The sequence below is a fragment of the Macaca fascicularis genome, chromosome 4 (assembly GCF_037993035.2).
Source record: "Macaca fascicularis isolate 582-1 chromosome 4, T2T-MFA8v1.1".
Lineage (NCBI taxonomy): Eukaryota > Metazoa > Chordata > Mammalia > Primates > Cercopithecidae > Macaca > Macaca fascicularis.
The window spans coordinates 30,286,047-30,313,043 of record NC_088378.1 but is presented as its reverse complement, the minus strand read 5'-3'; the positions used below and the strand labels follow the sequence as shown (position 1 = coordinate 30,313,043).

General features: G+C 36.4%; 1 protein-coding gene across 2 annotated transcripts; it reads right to left on the bottom strand.

The window, feature by feature from the left end:
• Positions 1–12,658: 12,658 nt before the first annotated feature.
• Positions 12,659–21,079, bottom strand: CENPW (centromere protein W). 2 transcript variants are annotated; one of them, XM_005551743.4, is made up of 3 exons: positions 20,800–21,079; positions 14,932–15,045; positions 12,659–12,803 (listed from the first exon to the last, which is right to left on the bottom strand). In XM_005551743.4, exons 1-3 carry the CDS (start codon positions 20,923–20,925, stop codon positions 12,777–12,779), a joined length of 267 nt encoding a protein of 88 aa, XP_005551800.3. In that variant the 5' UTR covers positions 20,926–21,079; the 3' UTR covers positions 12,659–12,776. The 2 variants fall into 2 exon arrangements, with proteins under 2 accessions (XP_005551800.3, XP_015304105.3); XM_015448619.3 differs by lacking the exon at positions 12,659–12,803 and having other exon boundaries at positions 14,928–15,005.
• Between the last annotated feature and the right edge of the window lie 5,918 nt (positions 21,080–26,997).

Below are 26,997 nucleotides of genomic sequence, written 5' to 3'. Positions count from 1 at the left end.
TTAGGAAAAAGAAAGAAGGAAAAGGCATTCAAATAGGAAAAGGCAATATATCTTTACTAATGATATGATTCTATATCTGGAAAACCTTAAAGACTCCACCAAAAGGCTCCTATAAGTGATGAACAAATTTAGCAGTTTCAGGATACAAAATCAATGTACAAAATTCAATAGCAATTCTATACATCAATGACATTCAAATTGAAAGTCACGGAAGAAGACAATCCCATTTACGGTAGCCACAAAAAAATGGAAATACCTAGGAATACAGCTAACCAAGGAGGTGAAAGATCCTATAAAAAGAATTGGCCAGGTGTGGTGGCTCACGCCTGTAATCCCAGCACTTTGGGAGGCAACGGCAGGCGGATCATGAGGTCAGGAGTTCAAGACCAGCCTGGCCAATATGGTGAAACCCCATCTCTACTAAAACTACTAAAATTAGCCAGGTGTGGTGGCACATGCCTATAGTCCCAGCTACTCGGGAGGCTGAGGCAGGAGAATCACTTGAACCTGGGAGGCGGTGATTGCAGTGAGCAGAGATTGCGCCACTGCATTACAACCTGGGCGACAGAGCGAGATTCCATCTCAAAAAAAAAAAAAAAGGAACTATGAATGAAATATTGCTGAAAGAAATCAGAGAAAACACAAATAAATCAAAAAATGTTCCATGCTCATGGAAGAATAAATGTCATAAAAAACAGCCATACCGCCCAAAGTAATTTACAGATTCTATGTTATTCCTATACAACTAACAATGTCATCTTTCACAGAATTAGTAAAAACATTCACATGGAACCAAAAAAGAACGCAAACAGCCAAAGCAATCCTAAGCAAAAAGAACAAATCTGGAAGCATCATACCACCTGATTCCAAACTATACTATGAGGCTACAGTAATCAAGACAGCATGGTAATCGTACAAAAACAGACACATAGACCAATGGAACAGAATAGAAAACCCAGAAATAAAGCTGCATACCTACAGCCATATGTTCTTCAACAAAGCTGACAAAAACAATGAAGAACGCACCCCTATTCAATAAATGATGCTGGGATAACTGGCTAGCCGTATGCAGAAAAATTAAACTGCACCCCTACACCATATAAAAAATTAAGTAAAATGGACTAAAGACTTAAATGTATGACCTAAAACTATAAGATTCATAGAAGCAGCCTAGGAAATACCCTTCTCAACATTGGCCTTGGCAAAGAATTTTGGGCTAAGTCCCCAAAAGCAATGGCAACAACAACAAAAATTGACAAGTGGGACCTAATTAAAAGTAAAAAGTTTCTGCACAGCAAATAAACTATCAACAGAGTAAACAGACAACCTACAGAAATGAGAGAAAATATTTACAAACTATGTATCTAACAAAGGTTTAATATCCAGACTCTATAAGGAACTTAAACCAACAAGCAAAAAAACAACCCCATTAAAAAATGGGCAAAGAACATGAACAGACACTTCTCAGGAGATATACGAGTGACCAACGAGCATATGGAAAAGTATTCATCATCGCTAATCATCAAAGAAATGCAAATCAAAACCATAATGAGATACCATCTCATACCAATCAGAATAACTATTATTAAAAAGTCAAATAATATTAGATGCTGGCAAAGCTGCAAAGAAAAGGGAATGCTTATACACAATTGATGGGAATGTAAATTAGCTCAGCCACTGTTAACAAAACATAATTATATTCTCAGGTTACTAAGGGGTTTAATTAAGAACGATTAAATGTCTCAAACATTTATTTTGGCATCTTTGATATTACTAGCATAGCAAATCCCGCTGTCCCATATCTCTTTCAAATCATTACCTTCTCCATGTTTCCCAGAGAAAAACCTTATCCTAATTTAAAGTTCCACCTATTAGTTTCACCTACACTTGAACTTTTTACAAATAAAATCACACAGCACACAAAAACAAACAAAAAGTGTTATAATCACATTGTGGTTTATAAACTCAAGATAACATGAGTTAGGGCTTGGATACATCCAAATAGTAGGATATTCACCATGTCAGCTTTCTCAAAAACTAATGTCTTTTTTATTTTTAGAGTTAGGTGTTAGATACCATTTCCTTCAAATCCTTAATTTTATATAGAGAGATGGACTTACTTTGCCTAAGTGTAGTTTGTGACAGCATCAAGACAGGCATCCAGATTTCTTAAAACATGCGGCAATGTTCTTTCTCTTGGATTATTATCCTTACAGTTAAGTAAAGTAATGGGTGCATTACTACTGGCTACATGTAACTGGAAGAATTGATGCTCCCTCTCTATTAAGTCTTGCTAGTTGAAAATCCAGTTCTTATTTTGTGAATAAAACATCTGTACATGGACTTTGAGTACTAAAGAATCAGAAGCTCTTGTCCTAGAAGAGCTTCCATTCTGAATGGCAAAATACCAAAGAAATGTGAAATTAAAAGTTAAAAATAAGTTAAAATATAATTTAAGACAGCACAAGTACTCCCACAAGACAGATTAATTGCCAATAAAATGGGTCTTGTACCTGATATTCAATACAGCCTTTTAAAAAATTATAACTCAATATTTTAAAGAAACACATCTACCTTTGTAGCATTATTTAATGGACAAACTTAAAATATCAGTAGAACACAGGAAGGACAAGATACACTGTCTACAAGTGAAACAAATAACTGTCTTCAGGTTATGGATCACAGCTTTCTGTCCCCAAGAGCATAAAATGTGCCTTTATAACACTTTTCTAAGGTACCCATTAGTTATGAATCCCTCAGAGTATTGAGTTATTGCCTTAAAATAAGACAAACTGGCCAGCCTGAACACAGCACAAGTTTCTGAGATGTTGATAGGCAAACATTTTACAGTCAAAAAATACCTTTAAAAAGTGGGAAAATAAAATTCAAATTTTATAAAAAACAACTCCAACTTTAGGAGGAGGAAGACATTCAAAACTATTTCAAAAACAAAACTGAGTTTGCTAATTATTTGCTTAAGAATGATTAACAAGATAATAATTAAATGTTCTTTTAAACTCTTTAGTAGGTACAATTTCTAAACAGTAATTATTTGCATTTGCCTCCTGGAACACTTTTATTCATGAAAAAAATGGTAATAAGAATTTTAAAGTAAATAATTTAACACACAATTTCAATGTGAAAATTCTTTTCCACATGGGTTTTATTAAAAGTACCTTTCTGAATATTAGTTTCATATTCAATTAAACTTACTTTTATTTCTAGGTGGATTGGAAATACAGTGACCAATTATCCCAGTTTGCTTAGGATTGAGGGGTTTCCTGAGATGCAGGACCTTCAGTACTAAATTGTAACAGTTGAGCAAAGCAGGACAGTTGGTCACCCTAGTTGGAATATATGTGTGGCCAATCTGTGTTCCCAATGAAAACAAAAAGAGCTAGATAATATACAGAAACCGTTTAATTGAAGACAGCAAAGATCTGCTACAGTGACAAGAAATGGAGGGAATAAGACTCCAAAAGGGAGACACTTAAAGAGGTGAGCTGATGTTTACTGATGATTTTACCATGGAGACATTTATCAATTCTAGGCAAATGGAGGTTGAGACTCCAGGCTACTGTAGTACAGCTTTTAGAGAGACCTAGGACTTTTAACTAAAAGGTCAGCTTTTCCTTCAGGATATTTATAGAATTTTTGTATTAGGTGGATGCAAAAGTAATTGCAGTTTTTTGTATGTAGATATTAGGTTGGTACAAAAGTAATTGCAGTGGCAAAAATCGCAATTACTTTTGCACCAACTAATATCTACATGCAAAGACTCTGAAGAGTAAAGCAGAGTTTTTGGCATTCTCACATGTCAAAGATTAGCATTCGTTCGGTACATGCCAGAAGAAGGGCTGCAAAAAAACACAGCAAGCTCCCAGTTAAAACACCTGGAGGGCCAAGGGTAAAAAGAGGCCGAGTGAGTCTCATGAGAAATACAACTAAGCCTTGAAATTAGTACAGTCACTAATTACATTAAGGTGCTTAGCCATCTATCTGCATAGCGGGGAAAAAAATGATCCCTCTGTGGAGGCAAACATCTTTTTTTTATTTAACAAAATACCAATTATTTGAAAAAACTTTATTAGTAATGCCAAAAGACAGGACTACATGATCAAAAACCAAGAAAACAAAAAACAGATACTCCAAATATTGGAATTAGTTGATAATTACCTTAAAATAAATATAATTAATATGTCTAAGAAACAAAGAAAGATAGATAAAACAATTAAGAATTTCCTCAGAGAATATTAATAAAAATCTTTTAATAATCAAATGTAGGCATGCAAGGAAAAAAATACACATACACATGATCTGAAATGTAGAACCCATTCGATGTTTGAGAGTAGATGAAACGGATGACAAAATCAGTGAAACAAAAGACAAGTCAACAGAAATAGCCAAACTTAAAGAGAAAAAATTCAATGGGAAAAATGGAAGAGTGTAAGAGATATGTGGGACATAATCAAATGTCTAAGAACAATACATAATTAGAATATTGAACAGGAGAGAGAAAATGGGGCAGAAACAATACATGAAAAGATAATGGCCAAGAATCTCCCAAGCTGAAAAAAAACACCATCCTACAGTATCAGAAAGTTCAGGCAGGAAGCTCAAGCAGAATAAAAAGGGAAACAATAACAAAAAAGACAAATCCTTTACATCCCTTGTAAGTTGGATTCCTAGGTATTTTATTCTCCTTGAAGCAATTGTGAAAGGAAGTTCATTCATGATTTTGCTCTGTTTGTCTGTTACTGGTGTATAAGAATGCTTGTGATTTTTGCACATTAATTTTGTATCCTGAGACTTTGCTGAAGTTGCTTATCAGCTTAAGGAGATTTTGGGCTGAGATGATGGGGTTTTCTAAATATACAATCATGTCATCTGCAAACAGGGACAATTGGACTTCTTCTTTTCCTAACTGAATACCCTTGATTTCTTTCTCTTGCCTGATTGCCATAGCCAGAACTTCCAACACTATGTTGAATAGGAGTAGTGATAGAGGGCATCCCTGTCTTGTGCCAGTTTTCAAAGGGAATGCTTCCAGTTTTTGCCCATTCACTATGATACTGGCTGTGGGTTTGTCATAAATAGCTCTTGTTATTTTGAGATACGTTCCATCAATACCTAGTTTATTGAGAGTTTTTAGCATGAAGGGCTGTTGAATTTTGTCAAAGGCCTTTTCTGCATCTATTGAGATAATCATGTGGTTTTTGTCTTTGGTTCTGTTTATATGCTGGATTATGTTTATTGATTTGTGTATGTTGAACCAGCCTTGCATCCCAGGGATGAAGCCCACTTGATCATGGTGGATAAGCTTTCTGATGTGCTGCTGGATTCGGTTTGCCAGTATTTTATTGAGGATTTTTGCATCAACGTTCATCAGGGATATTGGTCTAAAATTCTCCTTTTTTGTTGTGTCTCTGCCAGGCTTTGGTATCAGGATGATGTTGGCCTCATAAAATGAGTTAGGGAGGATTCCCTCTTTTTCTATTGATTGGAATAGTTTCAGAAGGAATGGTACCAGCTCCTCCTTGTACCTCTGGTAGAATTCAGCTGTGAATCCATCTGGTCCTGGACTTTTTTTGGTTGGTAGGCTATTAATTATTGCCTCAACTTCAGAGCCTGCTATTGGTCTATTCAGGGATTCAGCTTCTTTCTGTTTTAGTCTTGGGAGAGTGTAAGTGTCCAGGAAATTATCCATTTCTTCTAGATTTTCTAGTTTATTTGCATAGAGGTGTTTATAGTATTCTCTGATGGTAGTTCGTATTTCTGTGGGGTGAGTGGTGATATCCCCTTTATCATTTTTTATTGCATCTATTTGATTCTTCTCTCTTTTCTTCTTTATTAGTCTTGCTGGCAGTCTATCAATTTTGTTGATCTTTTCAAAAAACCAGCTCCTGGATTCATTGATTTTTTGGAGGGTTTTTTGCGGCTCTATCTCCTTCAGTTCTGGTCTGATCTTAAGGACCTCTTCAAGGAGAACTACAAACCACTGCTCAGTGAAATAAAAGAGGACACAAACAAATGGAAGAACATACCATGCTCATGGATAGGAAGAATCAATATGGTGAAAATGGCCATACTGCCCAAGGTAATTTATAGATTCAATGCCATCCCCATCAAGCTACCAATGAGTTTCTTCACAGAATTGGAAAAAACTGCTTTAAAGTTCATATGGAACCAAAAAAGAGCCCGCATTGCCAAGACAATCCTAAGTCAAAAGAACAAAGCTGAAGGCATCACGCTACCTGACTTCAAACTATACTACAAGGCTACAGTAACCAAAACAGCATGGTACTGGTACCAAAACAGAGATATAAACCAATGGAACAGAACAGAGTCCTCAGAAATAATACCACACATCTACAGCCATCTGATCTTTGATAAACCTGAGAGAAACAAGAAATGGGGAAAGGATTCCCTATTTAATAAGTGGTGCTGGGAAAATTGGCTAACCATAAGTAGAAAGCTGAAACTGGATCCTTTCCTTACTCCTTATACGAAAATTAATTCAAGATGGATTAGAGATTTAAATGTTAGACCTAATACCATAAAAACCCTAGAAGAAAACCTAGGTAATACCATTCAGGACATAGGCATGGGCAAGGACTTCATGTCTAAAACACCAAAAGCAACAGCAATGAAAGCCAAAATTGGCAAATGGGATCTAATTAAACTAAAGAGCTTCTGCACAGCAAAAGAAACTACCATCAGAGTGAACAGGCAACCTACAGAATGGGAGAAAATTTTTGCAATCTACTCATCTGACAAAGGGCTAATATCCAGAACCTACAAAGAACTCAAACAAATTTACGAGAAAAAAACAAACAACCCCATCAAAAAGTGGGCAAAGGATATGAACAGACATTTCTCAAAAGAAGACATTCATACAGCCAACAGACACATGAAAAAATGCTCATCATCACTGGCCATCAGAGAAATGCAAATCAAAACCACAATAAGATACCATCTCACACCAGTTAGAATGGCAATCATTAAAAAGGAAACAACAGGTGCTGGAGAGGATGTGGAGAAATAGGAACACTTTTACACTGTTGGTGGGATTGTAAACTAGTACAACCATTGTGGAAAACAGTATGGCGATTCCTCAGGGATCTAGAACTAGAAGTACCATATGACCCAGCCATCCCATTACTGGGTATATACCCAAAGGATTATAAATCATGCTGCTATAAAGACACATGCACATGTATGTTCATTGCAGCACTACTCACAATAGCAAAGACTTGGAATCAACCCAAATGTCCATCAGTGACACACTAGATTAAGAAAATGTGGCACATATACACCATGGAATACTATGCAGCCATAAAAAACGATGAGTTTGTGTCCTTTGTAGGGACATGGATGCAGCTGGAAACCATCATTCTCAGCAAACTATCACAAGAACAGAAAACCAAACACCACATGTTCTCACTCATAGGTGGCAACTGAACAATGAGATCACTTGGACTCGGGAATGGGAACATCACACACCGGGGCCTATTATGGGGAGGGGGGAAGGGGGAGGGATTGCATTGGGAGTTATACCTGATGTAAATGACTGGTTGATGGGTGCTGACTAGTTGATGGGTGTAGCACACCAAGATGGCACAAGTATACATATGTAACAAATCTGCACGTTATGCACATGTACCCTAGAACTTAAAGTATAATAATTTTAAAAAAGAAGACAAATCCTAGGAAAATGAATCATAGTAAGAATGCTGGAAACCAGAAAGAAAAACCTTTAGCAACACATTTTTAAAAAAAGACATATTACTCTCTATAAGCCTCACTAACTTCTAAAAAAAAAGTGAGAAGCCTGAAGACATAAAATGACATTTTTAACATGCTACAATAGGCAATCTAGACTTTCATATCTAATGAAAATATCTTTCAAGTTTAAAGTAAAATATTTCATCAGAAAAAAAAAAAAACCAGGGAACGTACTATCAAGAAACAGTCCCTACAAGAAAATAGTAAAGAGTGTTCTTCAGACTGTTAAAAAAAAAAAAAAAAAAAAAAAAAAAAAAAAAAAAAACCTAGATCCCATAGGGAAATATGAAATTGTTAAAGAAAAATGATCAGCCAAGAAAATGGTAAATGTGATAATATAAATATTCACTTAGTAGTGACAGGACCAATCGATACTAGTAATACTACATTTGTGTCTATATGGTTCAACAAATGTAAAATTAAAATAATCAAATGCAGCAAGTAAATGGCATTAAAGCCTTCTAAGGTTCTAGAAACAGTCAACAGTGCAGATTATAATCTTTAGTAAAAGTTTAAATAAATAGCAGATTGATAGAGGATATAACAAGTCAATGATGCACGTTATCATTCCTAGCACAAGAATCTATAACTAGAGTAATAAAGGATAAAATGAATCATAAAAGTTAATTCAAAAGAAAATAATAGCAAAAAGAAAAAGGTACTTAAAGCAGGTGGGTCACATACACCAGCAAATAGTAAAATATATAATAGAAACCAAACATAGCACTAATTACATTAAATGTAAATGGACTGCAAATTCCAATTACTAAGACTAACAGATAAGATGAAAACACAAAACCCAAATATACACTGATTATGAGACACACTTTAAAGAATGCAGGATGTTTATAAGTATCATGATGGAAGATATATATCATACAAATGCTAACCAAACAAAACTCTTATAGCTAGTTGGAAACAGGAAATGCCAAGTCTCAGTAAGGTAGATTCCTTCAAAAAGGAAATACAAGCAACATGGATTAGAGATGATAATATCTAAAGAAAACAATGTAAATAGTTGTTTTGCTGGTGATAACTGGAGTATGTCAAAACTCTATCCCTCACTAAATCCAATCAGAAGAAGTGTCATACTTCAATGTAGCTAATATAAACAAAAAGTAGCCTCTGGAGTAGCAATCCCTCTTTTGCCAGTTTGGCTCAAGTAAAAGCAAAATACAGAGGATAGGACAAGAATTATCTAACAGAGGTCAGCAAACTTCTTTTGTAAAGGGGCAGATACTAAGTAACTTGGCTTGTAAGATACACAGTATTTGCTGCAACAACTCAACACTACCCTAAGTTGTAGTATGAAAACAGCCACAGATAAGCAGCACATGTGTGCCTGTGTTCCAATAAAGCTTTATTTACAAAAATATTGCCAACCTGTGATCTAGAGCAGTTGTTCTCAAAAGCATGGCCCCTGGATGGCAACACTAGCATCACCTGGGTACCTGCTAGAAATATAGATTCTCAGCTCCCACCTAAGTAGAATCAGAATCTCCATGAGCAATCTGTATTTTAACAAACCTTCCAGGTGATTTTGAAGCTTAGTAAAGCTTGAAAGCCACTAATCTAGGGAGTATACTGTTATTAAACTTATCTAGAGCCACAAGGTACTATATTGATTGTCAAGATTAAAATACTGAGGAGGAAGAACTAAATATCCATCTTAAGGTCTCATACCCATCTCATGCTCAGCAATCGAGACCTAAAATGAGGTTGAGGATTTTAAAGTAAAAATGAAACCCACAGTTGACATATAGATCACCCAAAATCATGAAGTCAAAACTGAAGTCATCCTGATTTTCCCAAAAAGGAAAATATGTGGCCAAAAACAGTAGTTACTAAATGTACACATGGGGAAACTGAGGCTCCAGTTAAATTACTTGTTCAAGGTCTCACTCTCTTCAACATTCAGTTAATCTAACAAACACATCTTTCCCCACCTCTAATGAACTCCACATTCTAGATTCTCTTTATCTTTTCTAACTCAAGTAGGGACATATGTAGCATATAAACATCCCAGACAATATAGAAAACAAGCCAATACATTTATCGTATCACTTTTACTATCCTCATTTTGACTTTGGTTTAGTTCAGTCTCTAACTCCCCAACATGAAAATGCCGGAGTTATAATTTTTTACCAAAACAGCAAAATTCCTACCTACAAGAAAGCCTCCAAAAGGAGGCTTTTGGCTGTGTGGTATCACACGGATACCATCACCTACTTCTACTGACTCTACCAACTTCCCTCATCTTACTCCACTTACATACACACACACACACACACACACACACACACACAATCTCTCTCTCTCTCTCTCCCCTTTCCACCTTGCCTGTTTCAGGGACAAGGCGGTGGGATTAACTGCATAATTATGATGATCTATCACTATATAAAAGATAGAAAAGATGGGGAAAACATCATTTAAAAAAAAAAAAAGACATTACTTCTGAGCACATTAGTTCTAACCACCCTAAAACCAAAATTCCCTAGTCCAGCTCTTAAAGGAAAAATAACATTTTGATATTAATTACATTTACAGAACTATTCAGCATTAACTACATATTCTAGTTGTGTGTTTTTTTTTCAAATTTTTCAAAAATGTAAATTTGACTTCTTGAGAAGTCCTATTTATCTGTAACTATTTTTGTTCAGAATATAATTTTATGTTAAACATGTATACTTACATGACAAATAAGATTTAACTTTTTTCACATTAATGCTTTAAAAAATTACTAATTTAGTAACATATATTATATATATTACTATATTATGCTGAACTATGAATCCATGAGGCTTTCTGTACAAGACTGACCACACAGGTATTCTTTCCCTTAGATGTCATTACAGTATAAAAATGTGTAAGTCAATATACAGATGGCAAATAAGCATATGAAAATAAGTTCATCATCAGCTATTATGGACTAAATGTGTCCCCCAAAATTCCTATGTTGAAATCTAATTACCGGTGTGATGGTATTAGGAGGTACGACCTTTGGGAGGTAATTAGGTCATGAGAATAAAGTCCTCATAAATGAGATTAATGTCCTTTAAAAAGAGGCAGAGAGCTCTCTGGCCTTCTTTCCTCCATATGAGGATAGAATGAGAAGTTAGCAGTCTTAAATTCAGAAGAGGACCCTCACCAGAACCTGACCATGCTGGCACCACGATCTCAGACTTTTGGCCCACCAACACTGTGAGAAAAAAATTTATGTTATCTATAAGCTATTCAGTGCATGGTATTTCACTATAGCAGCCTAAACTAAGACATCAGTCATCAGGAAAATGCAAATTAAAACCACAATTCTACATATTCTTGTCAGAACAGCTAAACTAAAAAATAGTAACATTACCAAATATTTGTGAGAATATTAAGAAAGTGGATTTCTCATACACTGCTAATGGAAATGTAAAATGGTACAGCCACCCTGGAAAATCATTTGGCCATTTCTTTTTAAAAAATTAAACCTGAGCCAACTGAGCACAGCAAGTTGCACCTGTGATCCCTGCTACTCGGGAGGCTAAAGCAGGAGGATAACTTGAGCCCAGGAGTTTGAGACTGTAATGAGTTATGATCACACCACCGCACTCCAGATTAAGCGACACAGCAAGATCCAGTCTCTTAAAAAAATAAAAATAAATAAAAACTAGGCCTATACTTACCATGAACTCAGAATAAAACTCCCAGGCATTTCTCCCAGGGAAATTAAAATTTATGTCCATATAAAATCCTGCAGATGACCCTTCACAACAATTTGTAATAACCAAAACTGTAAGTAACCAAAATGCCCCTCAATTTAAGTGAATAGTTATGCAAACTGTGGTACTTCCATACTACAGAATACTACTCAGTAATAAAATGGAACAAACTACTGATACATGTAACAACTTAAGAAAAAAATCCAATGCCCAAAGGTCACTTCCTGTATGATTCCGTTCATATGATATTCTCAAAATGACAAAAGTATAGACTATAGACGGAGAAGAGTTCATGGTTGCCAGGGTTTAGGAATGGTGCTAGGGTAGGACACATTTTAAACAAGGTGTAATTGTAAAAGGATAGCACAAGGAGATCTTTCTGGTAATGAAACATTTCTAATTACAGTAGTGGTTAAACAAATCTACACCATAAAATGGCAACAGAACCACACGTACACTGTACCTATATGACATTCCTGGTTTTGATATTATACTATAGTCACGTAGGATGTAACCACTGGGGGAACTGGGTGTACCGTACATGGGATTTCTCTGTACTATCTTTGCAACTACATGTTGAAATCTATAATTATTTCTAAATAACAAGTTAAAAGTAATAACTATTTGATGATATACAATAAATTTCTAAATTATCTTATTTAGGGGGAAAAATTATCTATTAAATCCATGAGACCTGAAGAAAATAAGTCATTTGCTCCATAATTTCTATTATTTTGATTTTGGGAGGGAGAGAGGTTTTGAAAAACCTACCTGATGTTTATCATTGTCCAGTTGAGAAATTATAACATTACTACTGGCATAATGTAAAAGTAGATTGCTTTGCTTTGCAAAGACATTAAAAGTTAAAATATTGAAAGTGCACCTAGATTTGACTGCATTTGTCTTTCTTCAGAGATTAAATTCCATAGTTAACTGTGGCTAAATCTAAATATATAAACGTAATTCTAAGAAGTACATTTTTAAAGTATTTAATATAGTTAAGATTTCATTTTTGATACATAAAATATTTGTAATAGCAACAAAACAAAAGCAAACTGAACTAGAGGACATTTAAAATAAAAATAATAGTAATTTCCATAAAAGAGTTAAATAGTCCTATGCATTTACTTGAGATATTTCATGCCAGAAAAAAAATACGAACACACACATCAGTTATAGCCAATATTTAATAATCCCAAATTAATTGATGTGTAAAAAAGTCTTTATGATCTGTTACCGCCCAAAAGAAGGCATCATAATAACTTTCAAGAATATGTTCTTTGACTTCTAACCTCTGCTCTTCTTTAGAATTACCTGTAAGAGGGGAAAAAATAAGATTAATATAATATCTATGAAAAACAAAACATCATTCCTTAACAAAAAGTTAAATAGTCCTGGGTGCATATTATGCAAGACTTACTTTATAAAACCGGATTTGGAAGATGATTAGGGAATCTTTTGTCTTATAGTCTTAGATTTCTCTAAAAATAGTCTTATCTCAATGAATATGAAACATGCCTAGATTCTAAAAACCTGGCTTTATTAGTTACCTCTTGATGTTAATTTCTTCCACTGTAAGCCAAAAGTGTTCAGATTAATGGTTTCGAACTTGAAATTTTTATACAATTTAGTTATCTAAATTAGGAGTTACATAATACCAGTTAAGGAGTTAAACAATATTTTAAAACTCAAAAAGTCTATTATAAATCAGACATTTCACAACTATAAAGTAGGACAAATCCACTGCAACATTAAATTTATTATATTTGGACTGGAATTATAATCATTTGAGACTAAAACTAGTCATCTTATGCTGAACAACTTGTTAAGTAGATTATTTTTAAAATATATAGTCTGTGGTACAAATTTTTTAAAAAAGGAGATTTTTAGTTGTAAAAAGACTGACAGCATTAGTCAGAATATGTTTTTAAAAAAAAAAAAAACTTATCTACGATTTTAAGTAAATAAACCTACAGTTTATTAATACAAATCCTAAATTTAAAAAATACGTGTATATTCTTCAATATCTTAAGCCTTGTTTTTCCTGCAGAAAAATACTTACATTGACTTTAACAGTCTAGAAATTTGTCGAAATGTTTATAATTGCAAGATAATTTAAAATCCCTAGAAAATGCCAAGACATGCACACTTCTAGACTTCCACAAGACCATCAAATAAATCTGTGTCTAGGTTAGTACTTCTCTGTTCTACAAGATAATATCATGTGTACTTCAAAAGAAAGTTTGAATAGTCAAATGAATTTACAAAATGCTGAGTATATTATGTACTCAAATAAGCTTACAAAATACTAAACGGAGTTCAACAGGTTTCCTTACTGCTGTATTTCTCTCTTGGCCTTTCATAACTTTATAAAACTATAGTTATATAAGACATCAGGATTATGAGAAACTGGACACAGGGTGCATGGGAACTCTAAACTATTTTTTGTGCCTTCTTATTTTAAAATAAATTTAAAACAAAAACGTCTACAAAAAGGTAGACTGTCAAAAGTAAGTTTCTCTCCTCTATCATCCCCAGTCAACTGTGGTTGCCAGTTTCTTACATATTCTTATAGAAACAAGTTCTACAATAATACTGTGACTAATCAAGGAAGTACAGTATGCCAGGTTATCTACACTTATTTGACCACAGAAGCGTTTAAGGTAGGGCCTTGATTAACATCATTTGGAAATAACATTTTCAGGAACATATCTGGAAAATTGCGCCGTAGACAACATATTCTTAACATTACATAAAAATAACAGTAAAAAGCAATCATCTCTACTTATATATACTTTTTTTCTTTTTTTTTTGAGACGCACTTTTGCTCTTGTTGCCCAGGCTAGAGTGCAATGGTGCCATCTCGGCACACTGCAACCTCTGCCAAAACAAAGTTAAAAGAAATCAAATAGTGATATGGTTTGGCTTTGTGTCCCCACCAAAATCTCATCTCGAATTCTAATCCCTTCATGTCGAGAAAGAGAGGTGATTGGATCGTGGGGGTGGTTTCCCCCATGCTGTTCTTCTGATAGTGAGTGAATTCTCTTTCCTTCATAAATAACCCATACAGTCTTGGGTATTTCTTTATAGCAGTGTGAAAATGGACTAATACAATGAGGTAATTAGGATAATTTTAAACGATCAAGAAGAAAGTAAGTTTTGATAAATTTCAAGGTGATATATCTTCTCCGTCTACAGATTAGCAGTCTGTAGGAACATGAATGTTTCCTCTAAAGCAGTGGCCATTAATATTACCATTGGAAATCAATAATATACGTATGGAGGAAATCTAACTCCTTAATTAAAATAATTAACTCATAAAAGGCCAAATATCGACTCAATCAACAAAGTTGAGTAAGGTATACAAATCAGGGAGAGGTGATGAAACGAGTGGTAATTTTGAAGTTTAATTCTTGCTCAAGAAAAGAAATCTGGATTTTACCTTTGCTGCAGCCAGTACATGCTCCTTGTTAATGACTCTACACTTACTCTCACAAGCGTTTGTCCTGGACTCTTCTGCTAATCGATGAACAAACAGTAAGCAGTTCAGATGGACCTTTAAAACAGAAAATCCAAGTGGATTTTTAAGTTCAAATACTGATGCACTGAAATAATGATTTTTAAAAATTAATTATCTCAAAATGTATTGTTATACTATTTACCATTGTGATTAACTAAATTAAGTTTATTTAAAATTACATAGAATTCAGTCCCTCTTAGATTCCCTGCAGAGAGACTTGGTCACTGCAATACATAAAACAAGCTATGCAAGGCAGACCAAAGGCCATTTTGTAAAGCATCATTACATATCAAAATGTATGTAAGATTCACTTAGTAACAAATATTCCTGCTTCTCATTCCAAATGGATTTTAATTTATAACATAATTTAAAATTTCCAGAAATTTTTAAATCAAAACATACCAACAACTACATTTTAGGTTATTATTCTACAATCTGAGGTCAAAGATTTTTAAACAGATATATTTAATTTGAAATATTTGTTTAAAAACATGTTAATAGTTGAAATTGTTTAAGTCTGCTAAATTGAAAAGTGTATGCACAAAGGTCAAGTTATTTGTCATCCAACAACTATCATAAAATAACCATACTTACTATTAATAATCTTCAAGCCTCTTTTAAAAAATTATTTAAAGTAGGTAATATAAGCAGACTGAAAAATTTAAAAGTCTATAAAAAAACTATAGTTATGTAAGATATGAGAACTGTGGAAAGCTGGGTAAAGGATACATGGAAACTGTGTACTATTTTTGCACCTTCTTTTGAGTCTATAATTATTTTAAAAATATAAAACAACAAAGTTTATAAAAGGATAGACTATCAAAAATAAGTCTATTCCCCATCTCATCCCCCAATCAACCACTGCTGACACTTTCTTGTACATTCTTACAGAAACAAGCTCTACATAAGCAAAACATATGTACTCATCATCAGATAATATATCAATATTATCTGATTACATATATGTATAAACAAGCGCTGATATGTCATATAAAATAACATTTCGTTAAGTATTTTACTCAAAATCACCATCCAAAGCAACAAAAGTCCTAATCTACAAGCACATTCTTTGGAAAAAAGTTAAAGTACATGTAATCCAAGCAGAAGACAATGTGAAGTGAGCTAAAGTTGTATCTCAGTCTCCAATCTAGGATCATATGTAGTACTCTTATTTATATTATTGGACATATCTTCCCCATCGTTTGCTTCTGCCAGGTACCTGAGGGCACTACCAACTTAGATCCAATTAGATAGTGTCTTTAACATGATTTATTTTGTTATTTACATCATGGCAAGTGATCTTTGCAGTTAGAAGAACAATTTATACACAATACTTAATATTCACTATCTTGTGTACTGAACACTCTCCCACAGTTCATCAAATGTTAAATAACTAGTAATATGGTGTTTTAATGCTTTCTATAATGCAGAAATCTTTAATAGATTGTTATATAGGTATTTAATAATGTTCTAGTGATATGTGGAGAAAACAGAGGTTTGGGAATTTAAACAAGATGAACAATCTATAAAAGGTGGATACTCTTTTGGTACATTTTTGATGCACTATCTTCTTTGATTCTCACAAGAACTCCGAGGTAAAGCAACCCAATACCAATTATTTACATTATACTGTGCCAATTATTTTTTAAACTTTCAATGATAGCCCATTTATTTTGGTAGCAAAAACACCCCATAATATGGCACAATTTCATTTGTTAATCTATACTTTGTACTTCTAAAGGTAAATAGCTTCCAGATACCCTCAGCATAAATTCCAAATTCCTTAACACTAAATCCCACTTGACTGGGGTTCTAGTTTCACCTCTCACTGTTCTAAGCTTCCAGTTCTACACTAGGCCTTTTGAATTTCTTTGAGAATTCAAATGCAACCTTGCCTCTAGGCATCCTACTTGTTTATAGACTTCTCTGAAAAGTCCAGCTTCCCCCAAGATGTAAGGTTATATTGATCCACAGCACTCTGAACTTCCTATCACTGCATAGACTACATCATGCTGTAATTTCTCACTTAGCTGTCTTCCTCAGTGTACTCTAAGGACACGAATTATGCCTAGCCTTTTCAACACTCTATCCCCAGTGTCCCTTAACATATTTTTTAATACATAGTAGGTAGCTAATAATTATTATTGCATGAAGACCCCACCACATCTCCCCAAATAAGGCAAAAAAAAGTTTTGTTAAAAATCAGATTTGATTAAACCACACTGTCTTAAGACTTAATTCACTAACCTAGATGGAATACCCTTTCCTCTTCATGGTCATGAGCCATGGATATTGTGATGGTTAATACTGAGCGTCAACTTGACTGAAGGATGAAAAGTATTGTTCCTGGGTGTGTCTGTAAGGGTGTTGCCAAAGGAAAATAATATTGGAGTCAGTGGACTGGGCAGACCCACCCTCAATCTGGGTGGGCACCATCTAATCAGCTGCCAGCATGGCTAGAATAAAGCAGGCAGAAGAATGTGAAAGTACTTGACTTGCTGAGTCTTCCAGCCTTCATCTTTCTCCCGTGCTGGATGCTTCCTGCCTTTGAACATCAGACTACAAGTTCTTCAGCTTTTGGACTCTTGGACTTACACCACTTATTTACCAGTGGCTCTAGGGCCTTCAGCCACAGAGTGAAGGCTGCATTGTCGGCTTCCCTACTTTTGAGGTTTTGGGACTGGGACTGGAACTGGCTTCCTTGCTCCTCAGCTTGCAGATGGCCTATTGTGGGACTTCACCTTGTGATTGTGTGAGTCAATACTCCTTAATAAACTCCACTTCATATACACATCTATCCTATTAGTTCTGTCCCTCTAGCGAACCCTAATACAGATACTGAGACAAATTAGTATTACTTTTTCAGATCTCACAGAAATTTTTTCAAGTAACCGATATGCTTTCAAGCAACCTTACTCCAATGCACTAAGGTTTATATTAAAATGGTCAGAACAAAAGTTAGTTTTAGGGTATTAGCTAGGCATTCTAACTTGAAAAAGGTAAGCTATTCCATCAGTAAGTTACTTTTAAAAATCCGCTTGCTTAAAAATAAATCAAAGGAAAATTTATAAAGAAATACTTATTACAGTCTCAGTTGACAGAAAGACTGGGCCAGTCTGACTTCCTCCTCCCTTTGTCATAGCACTTTTGAATTTTACATGAACTATAAGCACCCAGATATTTGCACAGCATTTCTTTACATTTAACATGTTAACTCTCTCCCTAGTATCATCCCTGGGGCTAAACAATCAAATAAGGCATAAAACAAACAAAATAACAAAAAGCTAGTGAAGAATGATAAAATAATACAAAGAAATTATAAATAAAATGCTAGAAATAACATCAATCCACATACAGTTGCATTTACAAAATTAATTGTAGACTCAGAATGTTGAAGCTATTATGCAAAACACCAGGAATACAAAAATTTCCAAATTCAAGTTCCCAGACTAGTAGGATAATCAAACCCATAAAGAAAAAGGCAAATGGGTGACAACAGATGATGGAAAGAAGGATAAGATTGATCCTTTCTAAGGACATTAAGGAAAGCTTCACTGAAGTAACATATGAACTGGATTTTGAAAAAATTGTAGGTTGCCAAGTAGAGGGAAGACTTCTTCAAGCAAAAGAAACATCATGTACAAATGCAGCATAAAAGTAGATTAATTTTGTGTTAAAGATAATGGGAGACAAAAAAGGAGCTACTCACTCTCCTCAAGAAGCTGCATACCGCACTAGGAGGCATCAACATATGAAACTCCTAGACAACAGTGTTAAGAGTCCCAGCAGCTCAATTGTATGATGTATACTCTTACTGCTGTCCAAGTTCAGAAAAAAGAACCGATGAAAACTAACTGCCTTAACTACAGAAAACTTTGTGGATGATGTGGGATGCAAGTGAATTACACTTCCACATAATCTCATTTGATTTTACCTTAGGTCTTTTCATGATTCTAGCTTTTCTTTACAAATGCTGCTCCCTTTAATTTTAAGGTTCCTCTCACTTAACCTTGGAATAACTTTCAGGTGTAGTTTAATGCTAACTCATTGAACTTTCTGATAACTCATTGAACTGGGTAAGATTATGAAGTGTCAAAGGTGAGCAGAAAGCTACAAACCATGCCATATACCAGACAGTGAAGGGGAACTGTTTAATGAAAGCCAAAGACGACGAGCATACTACCTGGGAAAAGCTAGTGACCAAAAGAACACTCTATACCCCATCAATGCAACCGCTTGAAATTTCAACTCACCCACTTTCCCATGCCACCTGGATCTCACCGCACTATGGAGCTCCTCTGTCCATGGGTTCTTCGGAAGAAGAAAGGGGTAGATGTGGGAGGATGCTAACTACTTGAGAAATTTCGACTAAGCAATTTGCACCAGTTGGTAGTCTCCTGGATATCTTTGATCAGGTACATTTCCTCTCCCTCCATTTAGAAGCCCCAGTGAAAGCTCCATAATATACTACGTAAAAATGTTTTGCAAGTGAATTTTATTTTAATTCCGTTCATTTGTGCCACCTCTATCACCAGCATGGGGTAGTTAATTGGGGTCGAAGCACAAGACAGCCTGTATTGCCTCTTCTCACAGGATTTAAGAAAGTAACAAAAAAGAAGGGCAGAAGATTGAAGTAATACTTTTCTGGGGGAAAATGTGTTTTTGTTGTGTTTTGGCTTCAGAGACCAAATATGGAGAAAAGTGGCGATAATTCTATAGCAGTTTAGCAAAAAGGAAGAAACAGATACGGTAGCAGTGGAGAACTCCGGGAAGTAAAAGAGTAAAGAGGCAGTAGAAAAACCAATGTCGTTTAAGAACAGCTAGGATGATGCATTCCCAAGACTATTCATGCAGTATGCTCTTATTATCCACAATTCTGTACCTTGATCTCCTGGAAATTATGTGTCCATTTGTAATGGCTCCTTTACTCAAAGAGCCAAGGACAAGATACCGAACATGCCTCCTGTGGTTTAAACCTAGAGAAACAGCGTTCATTGTGCCAGAGGAATATGTGTTCCAAGCATTCAACACACAAACTGAATTTATTTCAAGACAGAAACATTATTATACAGTGGGTTGATTGTGGCTTCTTATTAGGAGAATATTATGCTTCAGGTATTATGAGTCAGATAAGCAGGCTTTAGTAGTCTAGCTTAAAAACTGACTAGGTGTTCTATTATTTGTCTAGCAAAATGAATTAACAGTTGAGAGCATTATTCCTACAAATAAACTTTCCCATCAGGGTCCTTTAGTAAGCACCCTAACCTAGAGGAAATAGGGCAACATGCTTGGTTAAATGCGTAAATAGAGGAAAGACGGAGGGAGGCAAGGGAGGGAGGCAAGAAGGGAGGCCCTTAAAAGGCATGTGAGCAATGCCTTTTACAATAGCTAAATAAAAATGGCACAGACTGAATTCCAAAATCTATTTTTTAAAGGGTGAATCTTTCATACCCTTTGCAAGTACATTAATCACGGTGCCAGATTGTGTCCCTAAACAGCAATATTTAAAAACTGTAAGCAGTAACTGTACGTTAAGCTCACGTGACTAAGAGCCTCCCTTTAAGAAGATCCAGATATTTACGTTTCGGCGCGGCCCGGTACCACTGAGCTCCAGGAATATGAACTGACATGCCAGGGTAGGGCATACGTAACCTGTCATTGCTGGAACTGCCTTAAACATGGGCCTGAAAGAGCTATAAATTGGCTCGGGGCGGAAAAACAAAGGCTGGAGGTTATTGCCCTTACCTCTCCCGTGCCCCATTCCCAGCCCGAGAAGGGATGGAATCTCACCAGTAAGTCACCACTTTTCTCCAGACGAAGTTGAGGCTTCTGTCGCTTGAAGACTCGCTTTAGAAAGCCACGGGGAGCCTTCCGCTTTATCTGCTTCTTCTGGGAGACTATGGTCGACAGCGCCATCCTCTCCGTCAAGTACCAGCTGCCTCAGCTTCGGAGGTGCTCTCTGTATCGCACACAAACTCCGGGGACACTGGGCCAGTGATAACAATCCGGTCCCTCTTACGCTTCTTGAGGCAGAGAAACCCGGGTCAGAACTTTCGAATCCACCGCCAACGGAAGGCGCCCGTCGCTCAGTAGTGACGTTAACCCTGAGCAAGCCCCGCCCCCGGAGGCGCCTGGCTGTAGGTGGAAAACGCCCACGGTGGGCGGGTCCCGGGAATACCTGACGTCATTAAGAGTCGGCCTCCTCCTTTCATCACATTCTGTATTATAACTTTTGCTCTGTGAAACTATTTCTGCTAGGTTCCCTAGAGATGATTGGAAGTTGTGGAGAGATAGATTGGTAAGGCAAGGCAGTTCTTCAAGCACTCACTCTATTCTGTCCCTAATACCAATGAACAGAAATTTGTGACGTTTTATCAGGATTCCTAAAACACCAATGCAATGCCTTCCTAGCAAGGAATGCATGATTTTCAGATACTAACAGTTAAGAATTTTACACTTCTACATAATTTCATTTGATCTTACCTTAGGTCTTTTCATGATTCTAGCTTTTCTTTACAAATGCTGCTCCCTTTAATTTTAAAGTTCCTCTCACTTAACCTTGCAACAACTTTCAGGTGTAGTTTAATGCTAACTTATTGAATTTTTGTTACTTCTTCAAGCTGTTAATTTATCTATCATCTGTCCTACTATAGAAGTATTAATAGTTATCAAACCTTAATGTGCATCAAAATCACCTGGGGGACTTGTTAAACTACTCTTTGCAGGGCTCGGCTCCCAGAGTTTCTCATTCACTAGATCTAGGGGATACTCAAAAATTTGCAATTCTAACAAGTCAGGGACATTGGCATTTGCTAGTCTGCGGACCAATCTTTGAGATCCGCTGTGATTTTAATTATAATTATCTCTAATACTATCTCTGTTGAGATCTCAATATTATATTATTGTGATCTCACCCACACAAATGATCATTCTGCTATCTGACCTCCCATTTCTAAGACCTCCTCTCTGCCGATCATCTTCTCCTACACCCTTGAGTTATTCACGCCTGTGGTCATACCCTAGGTGGTGTCATTACTAAATACCTTACCTTCGGTTTGATCTGCCACTTTCAATTTAGTTGTCTCTCTTCAACCGTATCTTCTATCTTTTGAACTTACTCCCTCCAACAATTCTTCGATGCTACTGGGACTACTGTCCTATCTTTTCCAGTTCCTCTCACCACACCCCCACAGCCCTGCCACCCCACTCTATGCCTTATCTTCCCTCCTGTAGCCCATTGTGCATTGATCATCATAATACTCCCCTGTATTTCTCCACAACTTTCTAGCCATTCTCTTTTATCCTCATACTAATCTGGCAACAGTCCAACTCTGCTTAAGTTAAAATCTCAATCTATTCAACACTTGCATCTGTGTATTAATATTGGCTTAGGAAAACAACACTCACAGGTATATGTGTGATCTCAATTCAAATTCATGACCACTCATGTGGGCTCTAAGTACTGCAACAATCCTTTGATATTTCCTAAAGCCATTCATTCATTTACTCATTCTCTTAAACAGCTATGTCATGCCTTCTATTCTTTCTTACCTACCCCATTCTCAATCTCCAGTGATGACATTGCTTCAACAACAAAATAAAATGTTAAAAAATCCATGGAGACTTTCTGTATGCTTTCACCACCCTATCTTCCCATCCGTCTCCACCTGCTCCCATGGATGAGATGCCAACTACTCCACTTGTGCCCAAGATCAAGCCCCTTCCCCTTTCTTAAGGACATTTCTGTAGCAATTCTCCTTGCTCCTCTGCTTCATGAATTTTCCTTCTTTGCCAATTTTTTTCCATCAGCATCCACACAGTTTATAATATCTCCAGGTTTTTGAAAACCCTCTCTTAACCTTACCTTTTGCTGTTGTCCTTCTACAAAACAAAACAAAACTAGAAACAGTTGGCTAAATTCAATGTCTCCAAATACTGTCCTCTCATTCTCTGTTGAAGCCAGTACAATCAGACTTTTCTACCTATCTCTTCACCAAAATTGTTTTGGTCAACATGACCAATAGCATCATACTTGCAAGTCCTATGTCCAATTTTCAGGCTTCAGTTTATTCGTCTTATCAGAAGTATTTGTTGAGTTTCATGATTTTTCCTTCCATAAAGCAATATATTTAATTGGATATGATTCTCTTCTGTTTTTCTTTGTACTTGATAGCACCTCAGTCTCCTTTTCTGGTTCTTCCTTTTCTTTTTGATCTCTAAATTTTAGAGTACCCCATGACCACGTCCTGAGATTTCTCCTCTATCTATACTCATACCCCATGTGATCTTGTCCAGTATAATGGCTTTAAATACCAAATTTACATCTCCAGCTGATTCTCCCCTAAACTTCAGGCATGTATATCCATTCATCTGATGGACTAGAATTCTAAAAGTCATCTTAACACCATGTCAAAAATTAGGCCTTGATCTGCCCTTGCTCCCCAAACATGTTTCTCCCACTCTCTTACTTATCTTATCTGCTAGAACTTCCAACCTTCCAATTACTTAAGCCAAAATCTTGGAATCTGCCTTAGTCCCTCTCTTTATCTCACCCCACATTCAATCTCTCAGCAAATTCTGTCAGTTCTGCTTGCAGTATCTGATCACATCTCACCACTTCCACTGCTGCTGCACTTGGCCTAGACACCATCATTCACATGGCTTATTGCAATATCCTCCTGAGAGTGTCTCAATCTGTTTCTATTCTTTCTCAACAAAAGAGCTAAATTTAATTCAGATTATGTCATCTCAGGCTTCACTAGTTGTTTCCTGTCTCCCTTAAAATCAAAAACAAAGTCCCTATAATGACCTGAGGCCTTACCTGCCCCCTACAAATGCACATGCACTTACAAATATATAATTAACTTTCTTATCTTCTACAATGGAGCAACTCACTCTCCACCAACTGTGTTAGTCTCCTTAATAGATTCAATGGTCCAGATGTTTTTGTCCCCCCAAAATTCATATTTTGAAATCTAATCATCAATATGCTAATATTAAGAGGTAAGGGCTTTGGGAGATGATTATGTCGTGAGTGGAGAGCAGAGTCCTCATAAATGGGATTAATTTCCTTATAAAAGAGGTCCCAGAGGACTGCATTCCCTTTTCCACCAGCTGGGAACATAGCTAGAAGGCACACCATCTATGAACCCCAAAAGAGGGCCCTCACCAGAACCTGACTTTGCTGGCACCATGATCTCAGACTTTCCATCCTTCAGAACTGTGAAAAACAAATTTCTGTTGTTTATAAGTGCTATCGTTTGAATGTTCCCTTTAAAACACACTGAAACTTAATCCACACTGTGGCAGTATTGAGAGGTGAGGTCTTTAGGAGGTGATTGGGTCCCGAGGGTTATGTCTTTATGAATGATTTAATCCCTCCATGAGTTAATGGATTAATGGGATATCATGGGAGGGGAACGGGAACTGTGGCTTTATAAGACGAGGAAGAGAGTCCTGAGCTAACACATTAGCATGCTCAGCCTCCTCACGATGTGATACCATGCACCATCTCAGGAATTTGCAGAAAGCCCCCACTGGCAAGAAGGCCCTCACCAGATGCAGCCCCTTCACCTTTAACTTCCTGGCCTCCATAATTGAAAAAAAATAAAGTTCATTTCTTATAGATTACTCAGTTTTAAGCATTCTGTAATTGCAAGAGAAAATTAACTTAGACAATAAGCCCCCCAATCTATGTTATTTTTGTTATATCACCCCAAACAGACTAAGATATTTCAGACAGACCTCAAGTACATGCAGCACAACATACTCACACACCCATCAGGTGTTTGCACTAACTATTCTCTCTGCTAAGAATGCTTTTTGGTCAGGCAGGGTGGCTCACGCCTGTAATCCCAGCACTTTGGGAGGCCAAGGTGGGCGGATCACCTGAGGTCAGGAGTTCAAGACCATCCTGGCAAACATGGTGAAACCCTGTCTCTACTAAACATACAAAAATTAGCTGGGCATGGTGGTGCACACCTGTAATCCCAGCTACTCAGGAGGCTGAGGCAGGAGAATTGGTTGAACCCGGGAGGCAGAGGTTGCACTGAGCGGAGATGGCACCAGTACACTCCAGCTTGGGCCACATAGTGAGACTTTGTCTCAAAAGAAAAAAGAAAAAAAGAATGCTTTTCCCATTTATCTGCATAGGTGGCTTCATCACCTCTTTCAGGTTTTTGCTCTGACAAGTATCAGAGAAATCTTCTGTTTACAGTATAAACACATGTAACTACGTATATGCCTAGAAGCTCATGTACACACGTACATACACATATTCAGTCATGTGCAGAATCTGATATCTCATCCCAGCTCTGTGTTCAGTAGTATTATGTTGGTAGCTAGAGACTGGTGATGGTACATGTATTTACAACATGGAAATTGGCAAATACCAAAATTCAGATATTATTATTATTGTTGTTGTTGTTGTTTCTGAAAAGCAAGTTATTAAACAATTACCAAAATAAATTATACATATCTCTAATGGCTTGAAATCCCTAACCATCTCTGTGGTTCATTTTTCTTTGTAACACTTTTTGCCATCTAATGTTTGCCTCTGCATAGAGAAAAATTTTATTGTAGCTTTATTTATAATAGAATTGGAGACAAATAACTTTTATTAAGAGGGTAATAGAGACACATGTTGTCATATGTATATATGCATATTGCCAATGTAACAAATTATCACAAACTTACGGCTTAAAACAACAAAAATGTATTATCTTACAGTTCTGAAGATCAAAAGTCCTAAAACTAAGGTATTACTGTGTGGCATTCTGTCCACAGACTCTAAGGAAGACTGTTTCCTTGCCTTTTCCAACCTCTAGAGGCAACCTGCATTCATTGGCCCATGGTCCCTTCCTCCCTCTTAAAAGTACATCACTCTAACTTTTGTTTCCATCATCACATTGTAAATCTACATAACAAAGACAGAGAGGTTTTCTTAAAAATAATATTTATTCAGGAACAGGGCATTGTAATGGGAGTATGCATGCCATCGTAAAATTTGTGCATACTGAGAGAAGTAAAGAAAGACAAAGGGGTTTATTTTGGTTTTGGTTTTGGTTTTAGTTTTTGCGAGAGAGTCTTGCTCTGTTGTCCAGGCTGGAGTGCAGTGGCATGATCATGGCTCACTGTAACCTCTGCCTCTCAGGTTGAAGCAATTCTCAATTCTTCTGCCTCAGTTTCCTAAATAGCTGGGACTACAAGCACACACACCATGCCTAATTTTTGTATTTTTAGTAGACACGGGGTTTCGCCACGTTGCCCTGGCTGGTCTCGAACTCCTGGCCTCAAGTGATCTGCCCGCCTCAGCCTCCCAAAGTGCTGGAATTACAGGTGTGAGTCACCGTGCCTGGTCAAGAAAGACAAGGGCTTTAAAACAAAAAATGAAGAGGATTACTTGTTTTGAGACAATGAACCTTGGCTATGGTGTCAGTCTGAGATTGGACAGGCAAATCCTGGGCAGATGTCCTTGCAGAAATATTTTTTGTGTTAAGATTGCAATGGCCTTTGTGAAAAGTTCTGGTTTTTGCAGACCCTTTTGTGATAGTTCTTGTTATAAGGCATTTATTAATCTCCCACTCCACTTCATGACCTTCCCCAGCTCTATTTGTCAGGTGTTTCTCTTGTTTGTTTGCTTTGAGATGGTGTCACATTCTGTCAACACAGGCTGAAGTGCAGTGGCACAATCATAGCTCACTGCAGCTTCAAACTCCTGGCCTCAAGTGATCCTCCTATCTCAGCTTCCCAAGTCACTGGGATTACAGGTATGAGCCACCATGCCCAGCTCAATTTGTCACTTTTTAAAAATATGAATGAGTCCATTTTGATGTCAACAACTTTGATATTTCCCAATTTTAATCAAGACATTTGTCTAAAAGCACTGCTAATAAATCATCCTGTAATTCGGTTTTGATTGTTCCATGGTGCCAGGATGGACTTATCTTGGGTTATTGGTCTGGTCCCATATTGGAGGGAGTGAGTGAC